The following is a 26,633-nucleotide window of genomic DNA, read 5'->3' as shown; positions in this document are numbered from 1 at the left end:
GTCCCTCGACAGCCTCCGTATCGGCACCAACGTCATCGTGCGTATAAATAGACTCGCGCAGCGTCCGTTGCTCAGTTCCGTTTTGAAGCTTAAAAATGACTTTGCATGAATTGGTTATTAACCTTGAAGGAGCGTAAGCTGCAACTACAAGGAAAGTTTTACTGCAGGGATGGATGGGAGGGGCGATAAGGAATATGTCGGAGGAACATCCCATCGAAAGAACTTTACAAGGTAAGAAAGTAACTTGTTCTTCGAAGGGATTGTGTCCTCCGACGTATTCCTCATCTTTGATAGACTCTTTGATAGACTCCCATAGCAGTAGTGTAAAAAGGAGGTGGGAGTAAAAAATGAAATATTTCCCTTTAAGAATGCACAGAATGCAACACAGCTTTCCCAAATCTTGTTTCCTGACTAGAGGAGGAATCCAGGCTGTAAAATTTAGTAAAGGTATGTGCGGATGACCATGTGGCAGCCGCACAAATGTCTCTAATTGGAAACCCTCTTTGGAGAGCCGAAGAGGCTCCGATACCCCTGGTTGAATGAGCCCTAAGATGTTGAGGGGCTCTTTTCCTTCTCATTTGTTGCATTCTAGAATGGTTAAAATGATCCACCTTGAAATGGTTTTGTGATTGGCAATCCTAATTTGTGCCCTGCATATCCAACAAACAATTGGTCTGCTTGCCTTATCCTAGCAAGTCTGCTAATATAAAAACTCAAGGCACGCCTTGGATCCAGCCTGTGTAACCTTTCTTCCTCTTTCCCTGGGTGGGGAGGAGGATAGAACGAAGGTAAGGTTATTTTCTGAGTAATGTGGTTTTCAGGGACCACCTTTGGAAGGAAATAAGGCTTCACTTGTAAAACAACCTTGTCTTTATGAAAGATTGTATGAGGAGGTTTGCAAGATAGAGCTTGTAATTCGCTCACTCTTCTGGCCGATGTTATAGCCACAAGAAAGACTGTTTTAAGAGTGAGAAATCTTAATGAACAAGAATGAAGTGGTTCAAAAGGAGTACCCATCAGACATTTTAAGACTAGATTTAGGTCCCATAATGGAACTTGAAAAGGTTTTGGGGGATAAACATTAGTTAACCCCTTCAGAAATTGGATTACCAAGGGTAATTTGAAATATGAAGGCTCCTCAGCAGTACACTTAAAGATTGACAGCGCTGCGAGATAGCCCTTGATTGTACCAATTTGAAGCCCTGAATTTGCTAAGTAAAGCAAGAACGATACACCATTGGTGTATTGTATGAAAAGGGTTCAATATTCTTTTCTCTACACCAGCTGCAAAATTTGTTCCAACGGCAGCGGTATAAAGTTTTTGTTGCTGGCCTTCTCGCCAAAAGCAACACCTCCATGACGTCATCTGGGAGATCCCAATCTTTGTATCTCAACCTTTCAGAAACCAAGCGTGAAGGTTGAGGGTTCTGATGTCTGGATGGAGAACCTGACCTCCCTTCTGCGAGAGAAGGTCCTCTCTCTTTGCGGAAGACGAATTGGAGAACAGATGGACATGTCCAGGAGGTCCGGGTACCACGTTGTCCTGGCCCAATCCTGGGCAATTAGGATCATGGCTTTCTGGAATCTTCTCAACCACCTGATCATTTGAGGAATGGCAGGGACTGGAGGAAACGCATACAGGAGTGGGAACTCCCAGTCCACTACAAACACGTCCCCTAGAGCTCCTCTCGGGGGAAATTCCCTTGAAAAAAACTGATTGCACTTCCTGTTGATGCTGGTGGCGAACAGATCCACCTGAGGGGTTCCCCAAAGGGCGAAGATCTCTTGAAGGACTTCCTGAACTAGCTCCCACTCATGGGCAACTGTGCTCTGCCTGCTCAGAGCGCCTGCCGTCAAGTTCTTCTCTCCGGCTAGATGAACAGCTGATAGAGAGATTCCCTCTTGAATTGCCCAAAACCAGAGCTGCATTGCCTCTCTGCACAGTGGCAGTGACCCTACGCCTCCTCTTTTGTTGAGGTAGTGCATGGCCACTGTGTTGTCCGTCATTATCAGGACATTCTTTTCCTGTACTGATGGCAGAAAAGCATTCAGCGCTAGTCTGATTGCTCTCAGCTTTAACAGATTGATGTGTAGTCTGGACTCCGATGGAGACCAACGACCGCTGATGGTCAAGTCATTGGCATGGGCTCCCCACCCTGTGAGTGAGGCGTCCGTGACTACTGTTATCTCCAGCCATGGTTGCCAAAACTGTTCTCCTTTCAAGATGTTCTCCCGACAGGACCACCATTGAAGGTCTCGAGCTACTCTGTCCGGGACTTGAAGGAGATCTGACATTCTTCCTGAGAATTGACCATTGGGTTCTTAGTGCCCACTGGAGGGATCTCATTCTCAGGCGAGCCTCTGGCACTAGGAAGATGCAGGATGCCATGAGACCTAGCAACCTCAAAAAGTCGAAGGCTGGTAGACGTTGGGCATTTTGAAACTTGGTGACCATCTGTAGAATATCTTGAGCCCTCACCTCTGGTGGCGAGGCATTTCCCAGGGAAGTGTCCAGGACAACTCCAATGAACTGGAGTCTCTCTGATGGTATCATCTGTGACTTCTTTAAATTGAGGGAGAAGCCCAGCTTGTGTAAAGTGGCGCCTGCTGCTGCTGCGGTTTTTGTACCTTTTCCCCGTCCACCACGGGTAAATCGTCTCTGGCTCCTTTAAGCTGGCTGTTCTCTGCCTTTTCCGAATGAGGAGTAAAAGCGAAAGGACCTACCCCTCCAGGAAGCTCCTGAGGGACGATTTGGAGTCTGCCGGATTGTAGCCCCAAGGGATTTCGCTGCTGCCTTGGATGTCTGTAATTTCTCTAGGCTGTCATCAGCCTTCTCCCCAAATAAAGAAGTGCCGTCAAAGGGCATGTTCAGAAGTCTGGCCTGTACATCTGGAGCAAAACCAGACTTCCGTAGATGTGCGTGGTTGCGGATTGTGTTACTTGCCGCCATGGCCCTACTGATGCGGTCAGCAGAATCAATGCCTGTTTGGAGGGACTCGCACATTGCATTCTTTCCATCCCTGATGATGTTTAAGAATGCATCCCTTTCTTCTCCTTCTGGAAGGCAGTCAGCTGCAGATGAAGCACACTCCCAAAGTGTGTGACTGAATCTTGCTAGCGTGCAAGTGGCGTTAATTGACTTAAGCGCCATGCTACATGCCGAAAATACTTTTTTTGACATGGCATCAAATCTTTTATCATCCCTATCCTGTGGAATAGTAGGGTATGCTGACCTACTGTTAGATGAAGTTGCTGCCTGTACAACTAAACTCTCTGGAGTTGCATGCTTGCTCAGATATTCAGGATCTGAAGCGGATACCCTGTATTTAGCAGAAAGTTTTTTATTTACTGCAGGGATAACTTCAGGAGTTTCCCAATTTGCAGCAATTTTTCTTTCTAGAGCAGTATAAAAAGGAACAACAGGATCCTCCTGTGGACCTTTATCTAAAATATCATTAAGGTCATCCTGCTGAAAAGAAGGTGTAGGTGTAGACCACCCCATGAATTCAATTATTCTGGCCATCAGAATCATATAAGGGGTCTCAGCATGCTCTCCAGGGTCTGGTTTAGCAAACTCTACTTCTGAAGAAGTATCTAAACCACTTGCCTCATGAAGAGAATCCTGAAGGTCTTTTAACCGGTTCTCTTCAGAGATTAATTCCTCTGGCATGGGTATTTGAGTTCTTTGTGAACCAAAAGGTCTCTCATGGTCGGAATCCTCCCCTTCCTCATGTATAGAGGACAAGGCTCTAAAGTAGTCAGATCTAGGATATGGTTTAAAACCCATTTCTAGAGCAGAGGGAGCCAAATTGGTTGTCACAGGTTGAGAAAACATCAAGGTTGTCGACCTGGAAGTAATTGGCTTCGACAATCCTGAAAAAGGCGTCGAGAAAGTTTGAAGAGACCTCGATGCACTACTCAGCGTCGTCGAGATTGTCGATGGCATCCTCAAACGTCATGGTCGAAGCTCTCGACACCTCCACTGTCTGAGTCGTAGTGACAGTTGTAGGTTTGTCTTTTATCAGTGTCGACAGTGGCGTTGATGCAACCGATTTATGCGTCGAAGGACCCTTCGACAAAGGCGTCGATGACGCAGATTTATGAATCGAAGAAACCTTCGACGACCGTGTCGATGACGCGGTTTTACTGTTTTTACTCGAGGGTTCATGACGCTCTCGAGTAGTTTCCTTCGCCGGGTCAACGACTCGCAGCGTTTTGATCTATCGGGTCTTTCACCCACGGTATCGCCTTTAGACGTCTCCGAGGGGGTCGAGGCCGCTTTCTCGAAGACGCTAAGCTTTTTTTTTTTACAGAATTCCTCCCACTTAGCTGGAGAGCTGTGTTTCGTGGGGCAGGTGACCCTTTCTGGGGAGGTAGAGGAAGAAGAAGAGGGAGATCTACGACGCCTCTTCTTGGAGTGTTTTGATCTCAAAGACTGGTGAGAACCGCTTTGAGATCTTGGAATGTTTCTTTTGTCGACGAGGAGACAAATGTCTCGACTCGGCCAAAGAAACTTTCGAGGGAGTAGAAGTTTTAAAGCTCTTACCTCTATCTAACTTCCCCTTACGCTCCTTCAAGGCTTTCGCCGTCATGGACATACAGTCTTCACATTCCGAACAGTGATGCTCCGACCCCAGGCACCACAAACAGATCCTATGAGGATCCGTTAACGACATTTTCATCCCACAGTCACACATTTTTTTTTAAACCGGACAGTGGAGTTGATGGTTCGGATGAAGAAGCCATCATATTAAGATAATAATCTTCGAAGAATAAAAAGATTTTTCCTGAAGAAAGGAACTGAGCGTCACGTTCTCGAGGCCCACGAAGCACATAAAAACGGAACTGAGCAACGGACACTGCGCGAGTCTATTTATACACACGATGACGTTGGCGCCGATACGGAGGCTGCCGAGGGACACCGACTCGAGAGACGTCGACGCGCAGCGCTCTCTACTGAAAAAATTGTCCGAGGCCAGCAAGCTGGAATGGATAACATCAAAGATAAGGAATACATCAGAGGACACAATCCCTTCGAAAGTATATATGATATGGCATTTATAACGTGCCTATAGACAAGCGTTTCAAGGCGCGAGTATCCATGAGTGCAGTGAAGTGCATCCTCTTCGCTCCTCTTATGCAGTGAGCGTGTGTAACGGTCACCTGATTCCCACGGAGGCGCGGGTCTTGGCAGGAAGCTGTCTGACTCGAAAAGTGATGTGCAGGACTCGCTTGGCTTCTGGGGTCGAACCTCTTCGCACTGTGTGTCGGACTCAAAGAGTGAGGTTTCTGCAGGTGAAAGAATATGGGGGTTAATGGTCTGGGTTGTTGAATGTCCCTCTCTCTCTCGCTCTCTCTCTTCCCAGCGTTTTCGTAGAGCCCCCAGGTCAACATGCTCACCTTATGTAGGTGAATGCTGGGCTCTCCATCTGCGTCTGGTGCAGGGTGCTGTTGCCAGTTCCTTCACTGGTGAAACATAGGCCTCTTGAATTCAGAGGATGGTTACTGTCGTTATCTGCATGAGCGGTGAGTTTCTGGACACCTTTTGTCTTTATAGTCTTTAAATGCGTGGCACGTTAATATTGAAGACTCTGTATAATGCTTTCCTCTTATGTATTGCAGGGCTCTTGAGATGGAAGATGAAGTGAAGCGCCTGGAAGTTCGTAAGTATGGCAAGCGCTCTAACTGTCTCTTTCCTTGCAGCTTAGTTCGTGTTAAAGAGACGCCGGAGTATTCGCAGGCATTTTATTGCGAAGAGCGTGATGGACGTAAGTAAATACCTGCTTAATGTGTTTTCTTTTGTCTTGCAGATGTTGGTTTGCAGCGCCGAAGTCCGCGGAATGCCAGTAAGTTCTTAATGATACTTTGTCTTCACAGGCGGCGATGCAGAACGAAGAAATCCGGAATTCACAGCGTGCCGGTAAGTATGGCAATGCTTTTGTCTTTGCAGGTGGAGATGGGGCGTGAAGAAACGGCCGCAGCCGATGGATCAGGTAAGTAAGCACTGCGTGTAAAGTTCGCCTTGCTAACCTGTTGTTTTCTGTTCTTTGCAGGTGCTGATGTTGTCTGGATACAGAGATGGTAAGTAAGATTCTTGCAGGTTCAGGATCAGAAGAAGAAAGGCCGGAGCAGACTCGGGGAGCGTTCTGCTGCAGATGCAGAATAACGCGAAGCACGCTTCATCTATCGGGTGTGGTTTAAATAGCCTTGGAGTGATGAGGCGTCTTCTTCCCCGGCCCCGCCTAGGTAAGAAAAGAGTTCCAGTTTCCAGAAGAGTTCCAGTGCTGTATCCAGGGAGTGGAGCTGCCCCACCCAGGTAAGAAAGTAGTTCCTGTTCACAGATGGCTTCTAAGTGGCTGGTAAGTAAGCAGCATGGTCTGATGCAGGTAAGTCCACCCAAGCACCCTCACACCTATTATGAGCCCGGCGCTTTCAGTGCCGGGACCGATGGTTTTGATGAGCCTGGTGCCACCGGCGCCAGGACAAGGTCCAAAAGGTCCCAGTGGGGACCGGCTGGTGCCTGGGATTAGGGTTAGGGGCCTACATCCAAGGACGTTGGACTGGTCCTGGCTCCTTGGAAGCAGTGATCATGACAGCGTGGTTCTTGAATTTTCTGGGGGGATGGTGGGATCATTAAACATGCGCAACCCGGGAAACACATATGTGAGGGTGCATTAACCCACCCATTGGGAAGGTAGTGCCTTATACGCTCTTGTCCTGCAGAGCCAAAACACCCCTTGTGGTAGTAGAAGGCTAGTGGTATTTAGGATGCATGGGTTAGAATATGACCTGTGGTGTTCATGTTGCAGTGATATTGGCACACAAACCAAGTGAGGAGAAAATTGCCCTCAACTATATCCATGGTACTGTAGCTCTCATTATAGGAATACTGCCTAATGACAGAGGCATGCACATTCTTAAAACAGCACTGCCTTTTCAGTAAAGGTAAGACAGGATCTGCAACCATAACTTGCGCCACCACTGTGCACTGCTAAAACTAACAGCCAGGACATCAAAGATGACATGATAAATGTCATTGATGACATCACATATGTAGTCCACTTGTTTTTGTTAACTGACACATCTAGGTCTGGTGGCTTTCTTTACTGACAGTAAGGATTTTTAAATTGAAAAGATGCTTTATATCTTCACGTTAACCTGGTCCTATGTTGTTAAGGTACTTTCCTTAGGGTTTGGCCTCAGCTCATGGTGCACATACTTGGGGAAATAAGCACACCACAAACACACAATTCATTTGTATACATGATTATAAACTGTAATCTTATTCCCATTTTCTAGTGATTCTCTTTCTCTCCTTCTTACTGGAGTTTCAGTGTAGATGCCTCAGATTCCAATGCATTTTGTCTCTTTATATGTATTCTTTATACTAACATAAGTGTGTAGTAAGTGTTGTATTGTTAGCTATTAATTTGAGGTTAACATTAGATAACATTCTGATAGCCCTGCATTAATTATTTTACTGACCGATATGACCAGATTAAAAATACTATACTTCTGTGACGCATGCTGCACCCATTTCCTATGTATATGTATTATTAGGTTGTTTTATTTACAAGAACACTCCAACATAACATTTTCTTTAAATGAGTAAATGTTTTCATACATTAAATAGTTCATGAGAGGTCTCCCAGTCATCCGTATTATGTTGTTACCAACACTGTACAAACAATCCCTTCTACCGGCTTTTCATCAAAATTCATTTGATGTGCGATGTCATCAATTACATTTGTCATGTCATCTTTGATGCCTTTGGTGTTAGTTTTAGCAGTGCGTAGTGGTGGTGCAAGTTATGGTTGCTTAGCTTACCATAACTGCCGAATTTCAATGGTTTTTCGGTTTTACTTGTAACCATAACGTCCCTTTAACAAAGTGTTTTCACTGAATTGCATAGGTTTTTATTAGTGCAATTTAACCATAACGTCCCTTTAACAAAGATTGTTCACTGAATTTCATAGGTTTTTACCTGTGCACCCTTAATCCACTAGAAGTTCCTTATATTATACACACCCCCAATGTAGCTGCTCTTGAGTCTGCGGACAATACGAATGTCCCCTAACTTTAGTTATATTTACTGCACCCAAATATACCTTTTTGTACAAATGATTACTTGAAAATGTACAAACAATTTTTTATTTATAAACACACAATATAATGGAATGCACCAAACATAAACCATAACTGTACACCTAAGATTATCACTTCAATACAATTGTTCAGAGACTAACCTACACCAAGCGCTTATTCTAGAACAATCTCTCACCAAACAGTAAGTGTGCTATATTTATTTATTATTAGCATTCATATGTAAACATGTATTATAAAGAAAAAGCACAATTTTTTCATTTTGACAGAAATGGAAAACACACTTGAGTGGTTAGAGGAGAACTTCCCAAAACAAGAAACGAGTGACGAGAACATCTCTAATGGTATACAATACATATTTAAATATAAACAAATAATGTAATTTGTACAGACCTCACTGAAATAATGTCTTTTTTCTTACAGCACATAGTTTTCATGAAGAAACCACGAACCAATACAATTATACACAATCACAAGAAGCCCTATCCCCAACTGTACATAATCAAATCATGAACTTATCTGCAAAATTGGATGAACTCAGTAATTAACTTTTACAATATGTAAAAAATCAGGTCATTAAAAATGTTCTCTATCATCGTCCTTCTTGCACCTGACCCCCTTGTAACCAGCAACCATCCCCATCAAATTCCCCAAATTTCAATCAAAGACATTTTGATGAAACTTCACTCCCTTCCTCCCCTGATCATTATTGTACAGAAATTTCTCTAATTCTACCATTTATGTTTCCCATTCCGATATTCCATCCCTTTCATAAATTAATGTATTTTTTATACTATAAATGTGTTGTATATTGTTGTGTGATAGGTCTTGTTTTTGAAAAAAAAATGAAAAGCCTCATTATGAGTCTGCAGACACTATGACTGTCTAGGGTGACCGCACTCAAAATGGAGGTGCCACCGGTCAGGTGCGATGTCCGGACATGTCTGTTTTCTCATGACACACTTTTAATTAGTCTGCGGACACCGCGCCTGTTCTATGGACAGCCATGCGCATGAGCCCTGCAATTCCTTCCCAATGGGTGTCCGCGAACAGTTCAAAAGTGCTGTGTTTCAAGCTGAAACATTACCCCTTCATAGCTCCAAGACCCATTTTTGGTTGATCTGGCAACTTTTTTTACAACTTTTAAAGGCCTATTTGCGACTCGGTAGTCCGTGGACACCATGACTGTCAGAGGGGGTGGTAACTCTCCCACTCCTTGACGAGCCCGCCTCTGACTCCAGGCCTTCATTAAGACAACAAATCAGTCAACGCTTCCTGTCTGAGGGTTTTCTGAGAAAAACCCTGACAGATCTCACATTCTTCAGAGGAATGGTTAGGGTACAGGCAGTATATGCAGTCTACGTGTCTGTCACCTTCATAGATCTTTTTTTAGGCCGCACATCCCCACAGGGCCTGAATAAGGATTTTGTAGGTCCAACGGTCTCCATGGTCGTAACCGCACTGTAGAAGATTCGTCGGCTGCTTCAGTTTGAATGTAGAGTGAATGTAGTGTTCGTCTGAACAGATCATTTTTTCTTTAGAAGAAAAACTCGTGGAATCCCACCAGCTAGAAAGGCAGTTGAAATATGAGGGGAAGCTGCTGGGGAAGAGCTATATACTCAAAGTCCTATTGGTGGGGGCCAAAAGCTCCCACAACGATGTTGATGGGACACTCAAGTTGTCAAAGTTTTTAAAGTTTTTGCATAGGAAAAGAACAAAATCAAAGTAACCGGGGATTCCCAGCCTAACGACAGGGAACATTCACAGAATGCGAATCCATGAAAGATCCAATGCTGGAGAAGACCTACTAATGCTTCTTAGGTACAATGCAGATGGTACCAAAAATAACTGTATGCTCACTAGCTTCACACACGGCCAAGTATCTCTTGACAAGAAAACCTTCACTATAATAGGTATGACATGCATTACTCACCTTAATAGCATTTCTGATTATTGTATCTGCTAAGATTCACATGTTAGCTTCCTTCTTCCTCTCGTCCTATCCCCTGCTGATTTCCTGTCTGATACTGCACTGGTCACCTGGCTACCCTATGATGCGGGTCCAGGTCCCTGTCCACCCAGTTGCAAATCCGCACTGCCTCCCGGCAACCCTTGCACTTGAGTCTGTATCTGTAACCCTACAGTCCCCCCCATATGCACTTTTGGACACCTGCTGTCTCTGCACTTACGCTTGCACCTGCCACCTGCTGGCCACAGTGGTTATTGTTTTGATCCCATGTACAGCACTGCTCCCCCCTCCCCTTTCCTCTGGCACTTTTCCCCTCCCCCTTCCCCTGCACTTGCACAATCTCAATGTCACTTGGCCTAGTAAAATCGCTGTCTCTGTCCTCCCTCTGTTCCCCCTTCCTTGCCTTGTTGTGCCTTGAAACAATTGTGTATAGGCCCGTTACAAATGCCATATCATATAGTCCGACATCTAGTAGAAAGCGCAGAGTATTGCATCTTTCTTTTGAGGATCAAAAGGGATGTTGACATGGGCGTGACTAACACTATCCCTAACGTGACGCGTTGTGTACCCAAAATCCCTCATGCGTAGAGGTGCCTCTGGTTGTATTTTTTCTGTCGCGGGAGAGGTGTAAGGTGTAAATCCATGTTCCTTCTACTCCACGAAGGGAGGAAGGGTGGGCGCATTTGAATCTAAGCAGATACAATCATCAGAAATGCTATTACGGTGAGTAATTCACGTCTTCTTATGCTTGTGGATCTGTTTAGAATGATTTGCAGTGATTTGTCCGCGGGCGAAACGTTCTTATGAGAAAGGTGTGAACTACCAAACGTTTGTACCTTTCTCATGCGAACACACATACAAACTCACACCCACACATACAACACACCCATAACACCCCCCCCACCCACACCCTCAGCACAGCCCCACAAACACCCCCAACATAAAAAACCCCACTTACCGTCATCTTCACGCTGGGTTCCTGCAGCACCAGTTACCTTTCACTTCCATGATCGGGAACCGGCGCTGCAGGGTCCTTTTCTTTTTTTTCCTTTTTTTTTAAATGGAAGGCTGCAGGGGTGTTCCCCCGCAGCCCCTGTTCAATATACCATAAAGTATAGTGAGCAGGGCGATGTGGGGGGACACCCACGCAACCCATATTTTTTTATTTACAATGCTACCACCAAAGGTTCAAACTTTTGGTGTTCGAACCTTTGGTGGTAGCATTTTTAGAACTTTTGGTCATTGCGACCATTTATTTTCGGTAGAATTGGCCTAGACCGTTAAGAAGCACATGCTGTGCATTGACCAGCGAGCAGTACCCAAAGATGGTGGTGGGATGTGTAAAGGAACAGCAGCAAAGAGATGTCTTAGCACTGCTTGTCCCACCTGAGAATCAGACCTAGAGTCTGTATCCAGGCAATAGTGCTGTGTAAATGTGTGTACAGAACTCCAGGTTGCTGCTTTGCAAATGGAATCTAGAGGAACATTTGCAATTAATGCGATGGTAACACCTGTGCCCCGAGTCAAGTGTGCTCTAGGTGTGAAGGGTAGATCTCTCTTGGCAAGAGTGTACCACAGTGTGTGATCCAATTGAAAATAGATGATTTCGAGACAGGGTCCCCTTCTATACCAGCTGCCACTGAAATGAAGAACTGGTTTGTTTTTCTTAGTGGCTTTGTCTTTTCCAGATAGTAGATAACCGCTCTCCTCACATCCAGTGTGTGGAGGATTCTTTCTGCCACGTTAGTGGGGTTTTGGTAAAAGGTGGGTAGTTCTATTGACTGGTTTACATGAACTGAGATAAATTTGGGCGCAAAGCAAGGGTGTGTGCGCAAAACCACCTAGTCTTTGCGAATTGTGACAAATAGGTCCTGAACTGAAATGGCCTGCAGTTCACTAACTCTCATTATAGCAGGAAGGCGATCTTGTAGGTGAGTGCTTTAAGGCTAACCTTGTGCATTGGTTCAAAGGGAGGTCCCATTAGTCTAGTAAAAACAACATTCAGGTCCCACCCGGGAGCTGGATTGGAGAAAGAGGGATGAAGTCCCTTTATCCCTTCCATAAAGGGTTAAATTAAAGGAATTTTCCACCATGAAACCTTGCTCTGGGACGTGGTGTACGCCGAAAGCGCAGTTAAGGGGACTTAAAGAGAATTGAAAACCAGCCCTCAATCTAACAGGCGAGTTAGGTAAAGGACGATATCTTTAGGTGAGCAATCTATAGGTTTGATGCACTTAACATTACACCAGATAACAAAGCGCTTCCATTTGCTGGAGTAGCAATGTCTGGTGGTAGGTTTCCGTGCCTCTCTGAATATGTCCATGCATCTATGAGGGAGATGAAGGGGCCCAAACTCTATGCCCTTAGGCGCCAGGCTGCTAAATTGAGAGTTTGAGGGTATGGGTGTAGTGTCTCTCCCTGATCTTGAGACAGCATGTTGTACGGGCATGGCAGCTTCCTGGGAGGGGGTACTGACATTGCCATGAGATGGGCGTACCAAGGTTGGCGGGCCCACATAGGGGCTACCAGGATTATCGTGACTGGTTTGTGGTGCATCTTATGCAGTATTCTGTTGAGTAGGGGGAATCAGTGGGAAAGCGTAGACAAATCTCCCGGCCCATGTTATCCAAAGATTGTTACTCTTGAAGCGGGTACCTGGAGGCATAATCTGGGCTTTGGGCGTCCTCCAGAGTGGCGCATAAATAAATCTCTGGGAAGCCCCATTCTGCGAAGACGCTGAGCAAAATGTCCTCTTGTAGCCGCCACTCATGCTCTACGGGTAGGGGGAAGTCTCTGCTGAGTACGTCTACCAGAAGATTGAGTTCCCCTGGAACATATTGTGAAAGCCAGAACATGCATTTGAGTGCCCACTTCCAGGTGTTTTGGGACAGTTGGGACAGCCCTAGAGAGTGAGTGCCCCCTTGTTTGTTTAAGTAGTACATGGCCGTAGTATTGTCCATGAGGACTAGAACTGTTTTCCGCTGGAGGTGTGTCTGGAATGCCTTCAGGGCCTTGAACACTGCTAGCAGTTCCAACAGGTTGATGTGTTTGAATGCTACTGCTGGAGGCAACATGCCATGCAACATCTGTCAAAGGAGGTGAGCTCCCCACCCCGTCAGACATGCGTCTGTGGTGAAAGTGGCTTCCACTGTGGGGGTGGTGAAAGTTTCCCCTGCAGAAAGTTTTCCCTGAACCACCACTGTAGAGACTAGAGGAGGACTGCTGAGACAACCACTAGATCGTACCACTGGCCTGACACCATTGGCTCGAGAGCCACTCATGCATGGGGCGCATGCGCAGACGAGCGTGAGGAACTAGGTAGACGCAGGAAGCCATCATGCCCAGCAGTCGCATGGTTTTGTGGATGGACACCTGGTGACTGGCTACATAGTGAGGGTTTCTGGAACAGCATGTGTTGAACCCTCTCGTTGGAGGGAAAGATGAGCCTGTCTTTTGACCGAATTAGAGCCCCTAGAAACTGTTTGACCTGGCTGGGGTTTAGACTGGATTTATTCTTGTTGATGGGAATCCTCAGTTGAAGAGGCGATTTACCGTCCTCTGTGCATTTGTTTGGCATGTTCCCAATGAATCCCCCGTTTTGAGCCAGTCATTGAGGTAGGGATAGACTGGGATGGAATGCCTGCGCAGGTGGGCCGCTACTAACACCAATACCTTTGTAAATACCCTTGGGGCTGAGGCAATGCCAAAGGGGAGAACCTTGAACTGATAGTGGGTGTCCGACATGAGGTACTTTGTGTGCGCTGGAAACAATGAAATAGCATTCATCTTTCATGTCCAATGTGGCCATGTAATCCCCCTGCTGCAGCAGTGAGATTACCTCCTTAAGTGTTGTCATCCTGAACTTTTGAGGTTTGACATACTTGTTCGCAGGGTGCAGGTCTAAAACAGGGCTTTTGGGTACAAGGAAGTACACTGAATAAATACCCTTGTTTACCTGGAGAAGGGGGATGACTTCGATAGCGCCCTTTTCCAGCAGGACCTGAATTTCTTCCAGCAGGATGCATAGGTGTTCTGGCGACAGGCGCCTGCTTCTCGGTGGGTGGTAGCGAGGTGGTCGGAGAAACTCGATACAATACCCGTGGGCAACAGTCTTTTTAGTATCCACTGATCAGAAGTGATCCCCTCCCAGGCGTGGATGAATGAAGCGACCCCCGACCGGGGACGCGTGGGAGGGGACTTGAACCGGCGAGTCACTGAGGTGGAGGCCTTGGAGCCTCTAAGAGTAGAGTTTCTGCCTCTACCCTTGCCCCTACGAGAGCCTCTTTGCTGGTATTGGAAGTTACCAGAGTAGCCTTGACCGGATGACCAGGTGGTATTCCCTGAGACGTATTGCCCCTTGGGCGAGCGGGAGAAAGACTGGCCACGAAAGGACCGGCGTGCGTTAGCCTCCACGCTGGTGAAAAGGTTTATCTGTGATCTGTCTAAGTGACTTTAGAGTCTTGTGTACTTTCTTTGCTGTCTCTAGGGCGTCATCAACCGATTTCCCAAAAAGGTTGGAATCCTCCACTGGCTTGTTAATTGGAGAGGCTTGAGTTTTGGGTCTGAACCCAGAGTTCTTTAAAAAGGCATGCTTTTTAAGTAGGGTACCCTGAGCAAGGGTGCGTTCAGCGGTTTCAGCAGCATCCAGTGCGTTTTTCAGTATGTTTTGGGTTACTGGTCTGTCTTCAGCCACGACCACCAACAGGCACGATTATTGCCGCAAAAACCTGGAACAGTCTCCCACTGTCGCTTTGTGCGGTTGACAACCATTTGTCGTTCCGCCACGCTCTAAATACTTATCTCTTTTAGGCTTTCCTAACTTACTGCTGCTTCCTGCCTCACCTAGTGCCAAGATACCTCCGGGTGTATGTGCGCTTTAGAAATATATATAACATAACATGATCAGGTGGGCTCTGGAGCATCCTGAAGACCATCCTGCACTGGCCCCACTGGACATCAATGTAACTCGCCAGGAGCATGGTGCTATTTGCAATACTTGTGGAGTAGGCCGCAGAGGTGGTGACCTGCTTACCTATGGTTTAAAGCTTCTTGCGGCATTTGTCCGGAGGGGATTTTGCTGAGGACAGTAGTATCTCCACCATCTGTGGTGAAAGTGGCGCGATCTGAATGACACCTGGCCTAGTAGGATCGTTTCTCCCCCTGCACTTTCTCCTTTTCCCCTTACCTCTGCACTTGCGCGATCTGAATGACACCTGGCCTAGTAGGATCGTTTGTCTGTCTTCCCCTTGTTTCCCTCCCTCCCTGCCTCGTCGCGCCTTGAAACACTTGTGTATAGGCGCGTTACAAATACCATATCATATCATATCATATCATATCTTCCAAGTGGTCCTGACGACCAGGGAGTCTGGTGTGGCATGAACCCTGATGTAATGGGGGTCGGAGGGTGATGGGCAAAATAATTTCTCAACCCGGGTGTTGACTGCCCGTGTGAGAGACGGGGACATCAAAGAAGGGGCCAGGCGCCTCTTTATAGAATTCAGCAAAGGAATGGCTTGGCTAGTTGGAGCCTTTTCCTTGAGGATCTCCACCGCAAAGTTTGAGTCTGGAGCGGCTTCGTGTGTTTCAATTTTAAAATGGTCAGCTGCTCTTTTTAAAATGGAGGTTGAACAACACCTGGTCGTCAACAGGTGACAAATCTCTTTGTGAAGGAGTAGAAGGGGGATCTAGACAGATGATGCCCGGGTCAGCGGTATGCATCGGTGTAAACCAAGGGCCTGGTCCTCCGCCTGATCCCAGTCTGGGTCTTCATCAGCTGGGTCTTGATCAAAGGGGTTAAGCTCTTCATAAGAATCCACCTGGGTTGGGTCATCTGGGACATTCAAGAGGTCTTCTTGGTGTCCCTTTGCAGAGGTGGTCAGTTTCTGCAATTTTGAGGGGATGGGGCAGGAGACAACTTCCCTAGGTCTCTTGGGTATAATATATCGGTCTGAAAAGTCAATGAACTGGGACAATTTGTCTATGTATTGCTCAAACCTTTCCCTAGTCCACAGAGAGGAAGCTGAATGGCCAGGAGGAGGGAAGAGCTGTCCAGAAGGGGAAGAATTTTCGAATAAGGCCTTAGAGAGAGGCAGAGGTGCTTCAGAATAGTGCTCTTGGCAAGTAGGGGTGCCCTTGTACTCGCTGGCTGCCGAAATAATTTCAGAAAGGCTCTAGCGCAGCTTCGGCTGCTGTATGGAGGTTCTTGATGTGCCTTAAGGTGCAGTCGTCATCGGCGACCCCACCGATTCCTTCAGCGCTTGTGCGCCCTTGGGTGCCGGGTCAACGACAGTGGGTTTTCTAGGGGGAACGCCCGTTCCAGAAGGATGCCCAGTCACATGCCGCGAATGTGGTTGCTTGGAGGGCGCCGAACCGCGAGGTTCGGAAGGTGCCTTTGACATTTTCAGCAGTCCTGTAGGCGTTGAGCGCTTCTTCGCTGACTCCGTCAAAGAGGCCTTAGGGGCTGTTTGCTTGAGTACACGTGGGTACCCTTGTTGCCGGGGTGTGATCTCCCCATAACAGTGCTGGTTGTCTGTCTGTCGGGCCGGGGACGGGCATTTGGGAGCACGCAGTCTCTGGTGAGAGGTCGATGGAGACATGGCTGCTGACGGATTCCTTGTCGTCCGACGCGACAGCGATGATGGGGGAAAGGTTTTCGGCCTCCATAGCGTAGGCTGCCCAACGTTTAGACGACGGGCAGAATTAAAAAAGGAGTCTCTCCATAGCAGAGGTTAGCGGCAGCCAGACCAAAGAGAGGAAGAGAGGGGTGAAGGAAATACATTCTCAGAGAGAAGTATTAAAACCTAGGGCCCCACTCTCCCTACTGTAAGGTCCAGGCCAGAGGGCCGAGGCCACGCGGTCGACAGTCGTTGAGTATGTCACCGTCATCGAGCAATTGCAGATGTCGGCGGTGCCAGGAAAACCACAAAGCAGTCGTTGAGAAGGTTGTCGAGGTTGACTAGACGACCGTAGGCCATGGAACGAATTTAGTCACATAATACTCTTAAGAGCTCTGCTTAAGTAACCAGATAGGTTGGCAGAAAAAACAATCTGAGCGACCTCGACGTGTGAGGGAATTTGGGTACACTACATGTCACGTTAGGGCTAGAGTCACAGTCACGCCCATGTCGACATCCCTTTCGATCTTTGAAACAAAGATGCAATACTCTGAGATTTCCACTTGATGTCGGACTATATGCACAGCATGTGATCCTAAGCAGATCCACAAGCATCAGAAAATATACCACAAATGGTGCCGCAATCACTTTAGGTCACTATTTTGCATTTGTCAAAAACAAAAAAAAGATTGGTTTGAATGTATTGTGCATACGATCGTCCCAGTAAAGACCAAGTATTGAAAGAGAGTGAGCGTCCCAGTAAAGAAGTAGTATTTAAAGAGTGAGAATCACTATTGTAGCACTCCTACTCATCCAAGTAAAGAACACACATTGAAAAAGAGTGAGATTCATAACTGGAACACTCATACTGCCAGTAAAACCCAAGTGTTAGAAGAGGGCAAGAATAATTGCTGACATCTGCCTATTTGTCTCAGGAAAGATCCGGTCTTGGAAATACATAAGAAGAGTAAGAATGGTAGTTGGAACTGAGTTGTTTGTCCTAATCAAGAGAAGGATTGCACATTGAATAAAGAGAGAGTCAACTGTGACCCATCAGAGAAGAGCATAAGAGCTCCAAGCTAAAAGAGAAAACAAAGATAACAAGAGAACAAAATGAGAGAGAGAGAGAGAGAGAGAGAGAGAGAGAGAGAGAGAGAGAGAGAGAGAGAGAGAGAGAGAGAGAGAGAGAGAGAGAGAGAGAGAGAGAGAGACACACAGAAGTTGAAGAGCCCGATATCTGAACTGTATGGCTTGATAAAAGTAGTCGCCAAGAACAATCTGCTTACAAATGCACAATAAATACAATAAATAAATACTTAATTGAAAGGAAACTTGCTAATAAACCAGTCCACAGGTGAAAGGAGTCCTTCGCCTGTGCCTTAGTTGTTTTGGTAGCGGAAGGCGGAGGTTAGATTAGTTTGGACAGTGGACAGACCTTCATTTTGGTCTCACTGACAATTGGCGAGCACCATGGTTAGTTTCTGTTAGGTATGGAAAGCCTACAGATTAGGGAAAGTCAGTAGTTTTCACTTTTTTCTTTAATAAAGAATAAGGCTCCCGGTTTTATGGTATTTATTTTTCACCCATTTCCGTCTTTATTTATCCATATTAATTTTCGGGCCTTTTTTCTGTAATAATCCACATTCAATTTTTTGTTGTATAAAAAGATCATTCACAACCTGCATTTTTCGGCATTTATTCTAATTAAAAAAATGCATTTATTAAAGCACACATGCAGCCATAAAAGAAAGAAATGCAAGCTCAATTTTGTCCATAACAAACAGTTGCTCCTGGGACTGCTGCTGCCTTAAGATATATGCTGTCAACAATTTCAAGAACCTTAACGCTATTTTTATACCACTTTTGCACTCTGCATGCTGCCAATCTGCAATGCGATTGGCCTGCGTTGTATGCGTGACATCAAGGAGAAACAGACAGAAAGACCTGTTTTTACGTATGTTTTGTCCATATTTATAAATAAATACAGACAGAAAGCAGATTGATATCCATCTGTATTTATGTGTAAAAATCAGTAAAAACGCAAAACGGGAAGCCTTAATAAAGAATAAGACAAAAATGGAAGATCAGAGTCTGTGTCCTCCTCCTGACCCACCACACAGCGCAGCTGCTGGCAACAATGAGACAATATTAAAAGGGCACATACGCTCAGATGTGAGAGAAGGAGCATTGAAGAGTGTTTCTTCATAGCGCAATAAACGTTGCTGTGTAAGGTGCTCTGTGCTGCTCTGTAGCAATAAAGAATGCACAGCATGTGGTGCCATAACAGTAAAGGGTGACAGACAATTGGAGATGCAGAAACTGCTCACCAACAAGCTGGAAAAGCCTGAGCCACAGTATAAAGAGGTGTCAAAAAATAAGCAATGGGGCGTGGCTGACCCGCATGGTCTTGTGCGAGTATTCTAGACACTACGCCTGAGCGCATATGTCAGTACAGAACAAACATCTTATCATAACACAGAAAACCCAACGCCAGGGCAATACATGATACATTTTTCAATGCTTAAAAATCATTTGTTAACACTGGTGTCCAGACAATCTCATTTGAGGTGTCTCCCTTGCATAAAAGCGTTGGGGTTGGAACTCTTGCTTCAGTGGCGCCACTTGAGCAAGGGTTCCAACCCCAACGCTTTCATTTTTCACAGACATTGGGACTTCAGGAGCTCTGTCCCACTGGAATCCTTGAAATGGCTGCAGGAAGAACTACATTGCAGAGATTCAGCAAACAGATCAGCGTGGGGGGGTCTTCCTTTTTCCTACAAGCTCCTACCTTCTTCTGCACGTACCCATTGCACGCACTGTGCCAAAATGGCATAGTCCAAAATCCAAGCCGACAATACACTATGACACCCAAAAAAGATCTCAATTCAGTCCCACTCTCCCACGTCCCACTCTCCGTGGGCGACGGTCACTCTGCGTGAGAAGCAGCGCTGCATGCAGAGTAGAAACTACTTGACAGAAGGGATATTACAGCAACCTCATTTAATCTTCGAATTGCTTGCACAGAAGACATTTGGGAGTGTTACGCCCCATATATTGAAAGCTGCGTTGCTTGCAGAGTAGGAACTGCGACACAGTGGGGACGTTACGGCGGTCACAGTTTTCTGTCTATCCCTCTTTCATTTCTACGAAGTCGGCCTCGATAAGAGACAGACGGTGCCGACATTTCATCTATACAAAGTCAAGGAGATTTATCCATTTTTTGAGGGATGTTTGATGTTTACAAATTTCCTGGAGTGTGCTTTATAACGAGGACTATCTGTATTTGACCCAGCATCTCTAATACAGAGGAGAAGCTGGTCAAGACAAGACCAGTTTACCATCCGGTGTATGGTTTTCAGAAAGGTTGTTAGGTTCATCCCTATCCTGATGAAGACATAGATAACTATTCAAGTCGAAACTATGTATTAAGAAGCCTATTTGACTAAGAAGACTTATTTATCTTGGCATCAACAGTCTTGGCACTAATAGTCGATAACTTTTGTCTGGAATGAACCATTATCATTGAACACTGGAAGTGTTGTTGACATTTCCATTACACAGAATTTGTATCTGTTTGCTTTTGATCCCATTAATTGTTTTTTTTTTTTTTTTAGAAAGCGTATTTTTTATCCTAACAATGGAACAGTTGTTGCACTTTCTTCACATTTCCCTTTAAAAAATGTAAATGCACTATTTTTAGAGCTTTATTGAGCTGTATTAGTATGAATGAATGTATGAATGTCTGTTATATAGGATGTGTTTTACAAAAAGAATTAAAGATTTTTTTACAATCTATAACAAAATAAAATGAATTTTTGATGTAATACCCTTTGCCTTGTTCTTCAGTTGCTCTCGTGTTTCCGGCACCACCACCTGTTTCATATGTATTGTTTTACCTCTAGGTGCCGGGTTTGGAGGTTCCCACCATTGTTTGTTGGTTTACAAGGCATAGTAGGACCATTGGTTTAATCAATTCATTGTAATTTCCATGGTTTACTTGCTCCCCTGTTCCCTTATGCCTTGTGGCACTCCGAAACACTGGCTTGTTGTAGAGGCGCCAAATAAATAATCAATAAATAAACATTGGGCTGAATACTTACAACTGAAGCGAGAACACAGCATTTTGAATTTCTGTGGGTGTACAGTTGCATACGCAAAGTAATACTGTGTTGTCCTGTTTTTCTTCCTGTCCCGTTACTAGCCTAGAGTTTGCCTTTTATTACTCAACTACAGATTGCACTAGGTGAGCCAATGAAAGTCTTAAGTTTGCATATTTGCATATATTTAACAACATAACTCCACAATCTAAACATAGGGACAAGGCCTCCCAACAGTTGTGCCCAACCAAAATTATGGTGTCATTTTCAGTGTTCATCGTTATGAATTCATCAGCGTAGTCTCTAAAAAGTGAGGTCACAGAAAATAGAAAGCACCAGATGCTGTGCAGACCATCAACTTTAAGGCCCATTTGTAACAACCAAGAGCATCTTTGCATGCTCAGATAATAGTCATACCCATTTGCTGAGGCTCAACATCTTTTGTCTTGCTAATGATCTGGCAGATCCCACCCAGTCCCTCTTTGGTCAACTTCAGGAAATCTTGACCAATGTCGTCTGGATAGGTCAGATGCAAACATCACAAATGACCCTCAGTAATCTGGCCTATCCCTCTAGTAGCAATGAAATGCTTGCTGCCCTAGGGGTTGAATTAGCTTTTCATCCAATGGAATCCAACATTTTGCTCTACTTGTATGGAGGTGTTTTAGAACTCTAGATGAGTAATAGGGAGGGCACTTTCTTCAGGACTACATCATCCACCACCTGACAGACTTGCAGTGGGTGTTTCCTCATAAATGGCAGGTCAGACTGTGGGATGTTTATTTTTCGTCATACCACAACTGACGAGTGGTTTTAGCTGGTGTGAAGAATGTCTTCATTGTTGACACTAGCATAACATAAACCAAGAGATGTAAGTGCTGAGGCGATTTGTTGGGCCGGTGTGTCAGACAATGACTGAACCCTCCGACTGCTGGAGCAGAGAGGCAATATAAAACGTTCACTTCTGCCAAGCTAGATGACAGTAAACATCAGAAGGTCTTTTAGCGGGTGAGGTACGTGCTGGCGTGGCGTTTGGACAGCAAAGGGTAATCACTTCAATTTGGTGGGTCAAGTTAGTATTCTTGGTTGATTAGCAAGCATTGGGGCACTTCACTGAGTGTTTAGCATTGAAGGTGTCCTTGTATTCGATCTATATCCAGAAGGGACAACACAGTTAGGTTTGTAAAGCAGGCTCACACTCAGTGCCGTGTGGAGGCAATATACAAAAGGTGAAAGCAATTAAAGGTTCTCTTGCAACGCCATTCACTGCAGGACTGCCCACCCACCTGAGCAAAGATACTCTGCCAATCCCTGTACTCCCAAGCACTTCCAGGTCGAGTTGCATGGCTGCTGTGCCTGGATACCTTTGACGGAGGGTTGCACTTCCAGGCCTGTAAGTATGATACAATTAAATATTGACAACTGCAACAGATAAAATACAGAAGGCTGAAGTACATAGTATAGGCAGGATAATGGTTTGTCTCTAGGACCAAAGAAACAAACGGTAGTAGGGGGATGTGTACTCAATTACTCTTTGGTTTACAGTGGGACCTGCTCTGCACGCCGATGACACATTCCTGACTGCTCTTACTTGGATATTTCTGAATCTCTCAAGATCCTGATATCTAGCTATCAAATCTTCTCATGTGATGAATGCATTCTATCCAAACAATTAAAAATCTCTGCAAATCCCACCAGTCACTTAAATCGTTAATGCTTCCCTTGAACGGTATACATTTCCTCACTGCTAAAATCAACCATCACATTTCTCAGTTATTGAAAAAACCACAACTCAACCCAAATTATCCCAATACTCGTCTCTAAGCTACAGTTTGTGAGTTAAACTGGGCAAGTTGGAGAACTTTAACTACAAGCACACATCAACAAAAGTAACCTTCCCTACTCCTGCCAATAAGGCTTTTGACCAGATTCTAGCACTGAGAAGACTGCACACTTCAGACACCTAATGAGGCTCTGTGTACCATGGAAGGTGGCAGCACATTCCTTCTGGGAATACCAAACCTCTCAGAAGCCTTTCATACCGTTGATCACTGGCCCTACCTACTTAGCCTAGCCACATGCATGGAGTGGGTGGTATAAGAAATTAGCTACTTACCTGTAACTCCGGTTCTGCAGCATTGGTGTCTTTCATAGATTTGCATGTTGTTTGAATATTCCCCACAGTCAGGCTTGGACTACTCAGTAACATTAAAGCAGTTTATATTTGAAACGTTAAAACTGCTGTCAGTTTAATGCTTTATTAGAGTCATTATGGGTCATATTGCCCCAAAGCCAATTGACAGGTCTCCCTTGCCTCCACCCCGGAGGCCATTTTAAGATTTTGGCAAGCGCACGTAAACGTGGCAATTTGAGCCAAGAGGTCCAAGCAGGGTAGGCGGGGGAGTTGCATGTGAATCTATGAAAGATGCCAATGCTGGACAACAGAAGTTACAGGTAAGGTATTCCTTCTCCAGGATTGGATCTTTCCTAGATGTACATGCTGTTTGAATAGATCATTAAGCAGTGCATACAATATCAACAATGGGCGGAGGTCAAGCTCACCTGAGGAAAACATTGACCTCAGAAAACACTTACCTCACCCAAACCGGTTGTGTAGCTCTGGCTGGCTCTGGACTCCTCAGTGGAATCCTTGTCGATGCAGCAGAACCTTGTGAAGGTATGCACAGATCTCCATGTGGAAGCCCTACAAATATCCAGCAGGTGAACACCGAAGAAGAAAGCCATTGTGACTGCAACTACTCTCATGGAATGAGCTTGAGGCCTGTCATGAAGATGCCTCTTAGCCAGTTGATGACAGTAAGAAATGGAGGACATCCACCGTGCAATCAATGGGTTAGAAAGAGTGTTACCCATGGAAGGCGATCCAAAAGCCACAAACAGCTGACAACACTTGTGGAAAGTCTTAGTGCGAGAGACGTTGAATTTTAGGGCTTGCACCACATTCAAGGAATGCAAAGAGCATTTCGCAGGAGAGGTAGGGGAACCAAAGAAGACAGGTAACACCATTGGTTCGTTAAGGTGGAATGAAGGTGAAATCTTGGGCATGAAAGTCAGGTTTGTGTGCTACCCAGTACCTATTTGGTCCATGGTCTGGATGATCTCTGGAAGAAAGAGATAGGAGGGATTATTTGAGAAAGAAGGTTCTTAGGAGAAGTGACGCATTGGTTCCTAGGTTTTGACTTTTTTGTTTGCTAAATGGGCAGAACCTCTGTGTCTTTAAAATAGCCCATAGTCTCTTTTTTGTTGTTGCTTGTGCGAAGAACCACCTTGGAGTTATGGAAAGTCAAGTAGGGAGATTTGCACCAGAGAGGCTGGATTTACCTCACATGCCTCGCAGAGGTGATGGCAAACAACAAGGCGTTCTTCCAGGATAAAAACATACAGAGGATTTGTGCATCGGCTCAAAACGGGGTCCCATGTGTTTGTAGAGGACTATATTCAATTCCCAAGCTGGAGCAGGAGCTCGAAAAGAAGGGAAAGAGCAGAACAGTCCTTTGAGAAATTCCTCATGAGCCCGTGTGACCACAGTGCCGGCGTATAATAGGAATGTGTAAATTTAGAAATGGTAGCAAGGTGTACCTTGATGGAAGAATGAGCCATTCCGGCCCATGCCAAAGATAAAAGGTTGAGTAAAATGTCCTGAGCTTGCAGACTGAAAGGGTTGAAGGCCACAACCACAACACCAAATGGAGAAACATTTCCACTTGCTCTTGTAGCTGAGAATCATGGACGACGCCCAGAACTTGCCCAGCACATCTTGACAATCCAGAGGCAAATGTATACCACCAAACTCTAAGAAAGCAGGAGCCAGACAGCCAGATGGAGGGAGGCAGTGTTGTGGTGCAACACAGCTCGCTCGTCGCTGGACAGAAGGTTGACGAGCGGAGGTATACAAAACAAAAGCCTTGTTGGGCCTCATCAGTGAGGAGTAGCTTGGTTCTCTAGGCCCATCAGGCACCGGACCAACGTCTGGGCATACCCGTCCGACTCGGGGTGACTTACGCAAAATAAAAGCAGATGATGGCTGGAATGTTTGGAATTAATCCTAACCTCTGGCATTGCTCTGGGCAACCCTCCAGATCAGTGTTCTTCACCTGCCATTACAAAAAGTGAAAGACCATATGCAAATCAGGCTTGGTCCCACCGCAAAAGGGGCAGTCCAGACCAAATTGCTTGGTCACATCCCTTCTGCATGAGACCACAAGCAACCCCAAACATGTTTCGGCCTTGTTGGGCCCCATCAGTGGCCTGGGTAGCTTGAGTCTCTAGGCCCACCACCCAGATCTGGGCATACCAGTCCCACTCGGGGTGATTTACGCAAACAAAAGCGGTGATGGCTGGAAGAATTAGAATTAATCGTAACCTCTGACGAGCAGAGGTAACCTGATGGGCGGTGCTGATAAGAGGCTGAGGTGGTCAGAGAACCAGAATCGCTTCAGCCAAGCTGATGCCACCAAGATCAGATTATACTGCCCGATGGAATCTGCTGTTCGCGAAAGTCACGCATTTCTTGTTCTCGACATCCAGAGTTCCCCACCTGCAGAAGATGCAGTGAACTTGATCTTCTGGAAGTTTGCACTCGTGGCAGTATTGTAGTTCTCTGCTGAGGGATCCGCCAACATGTTGTGTATCCAGGTCAAGTTGAATGGAATGAGAAAGAGATTGTGGGCTAGAGCCCAAGTCCATACGGCCTGAGCTTTCGGTTGACAGAACAAGGGACTGGGTGTTGCCTTGCTTGTAAATGTAAAACATCTTGGTTGTGTTGTCGGTAAACACCTGGAACACCCGGCCCTGAATCTGCAGTAGAAAAGACTTGCAGGCCCAGAACACGGCACACAATTCCAGGGCAGTGATGTGCAGTTCCTTTTCCTCTTGGGACCAGAGATCACTTGCATGGAGTTGGCCCGTGTGGGCACCCCAGCCCTCCAGAGACACAATGTGACTGTGGCCTGATGGTCCGGCAGACAAAAGGGTTCCTCTCAGGTGGGATTGGCGCAGAGCATCAACCAGCTCAGAACATCGCAGAAGGGGCGCGTCAGTAGGATCTTTTCTTCGCAAAACCCAGAGAACTGCTTCCATCGATTAACTACTGGAGAGGCCTCATCCGAAGCCTGCAGTGCTGATCAGGGGAATGTAGTAGTACATCATCCCCAGCAGAAATTTCAAGTTGTGGACTGACAAGAATTTTTAGCATTGTGTTCACTATGTCCTCGGATGGGGTAGCAATGCAAGACAGCGTGCCCAGATGAGCTCCCAGGAACAGAGCGTGTTGAGGAGTAGTCACGCAGGATTTTGCAAAGTTGACAGAGAACACCAAGTGATGTCAAGCAACTGATAGTGGCCTCTGTATGCTGAAGAACCATAGAGAGGGAGTCTGCATGGACCAGCCAGTCGTCTAGGTACAGGTAAACGTGAACCCGTACAGACGGAAGTGAGTCACCATTGAGGATAGGCATTTGGTAAACACCCTCTGAGCTGAGCGGCGGCAAAGCCTTGAACTGAAAGCGCTTTAACGTGACAGTGAACCTCAAGAACCTTCGGTGTCGCAGTTGAATCAGGATGTGAAAACACACGTCTTACAGGTCCAAAGACGAAAGGAAGTATCCTTCCGGCAACTGTCGAGGAGATGCAGATCGAGAATGGGTTTCCAGCCCCCTGACTACTTTTTGACAAGAAAGTATCTCGAGTACACTTCTTGGCCTCATTGTTGAAACCGGACGTGTTTGACTGACCATTTGGAAAGGAGGGCCCGAACTTCTCACAATAGTAAAGGCAAGTGCTTCTTGACCTTCGACAAGGGAAGAATGGAGGGTGGACGCCTAATGAATT

General features: G+C 45.8%; 1 protein-coding gene across 5 annotated transcripts in view; it reads right to left on the bottom strand.

The window, feature by feature from the left end:
• TEP1 (telomerase associated protein 1) overlaps positions 1–26,633 on the bottom strand; it is a 2,409,067-nt gene that overhangs the window by 1,607,106 nt on the left and 775,328 nt on the right. For 4 of the 5 annotated variants that reach the window (XM_069651741.1, XM_069651744.1, XM_069651743.1 and 1 more), the window contains one exon: positions 22,070–22,174. The exons of the other annotated variant lie outside the window; for it this stretch is intronic. In XM_069651741.1, the coding sequence (XP_069507842.1) occupies positions 22,070–22,174 (105 nt within the window). The remainder of the gene's footprint in view (positions 1–22,069; positions 22,175–26,633) is intronic. 5 annotated transcript variants of the gene reach the window in all.

Source organism: Ambystoma mexicanum, chromosome 3p, assembly GCF_040938575.1.
Source record: "Ambystoma mexicanum isolate Mex_15411 chromosome 3p, UKY_AmexF1_1, whole genome shotgun sequence".
Taxonomy (NCBI): Eukaryota; Metazoa; Chordata; class Amphibia; order Caudata; family Ambystomatidae; genus Ambystoma; species Ambystoma mexicanum.
The sequence above is the reverse complement of the archived record's forward strand: the minus strand, read 5'-3'. Positions and strand labels throughout refer to the sequence as shown.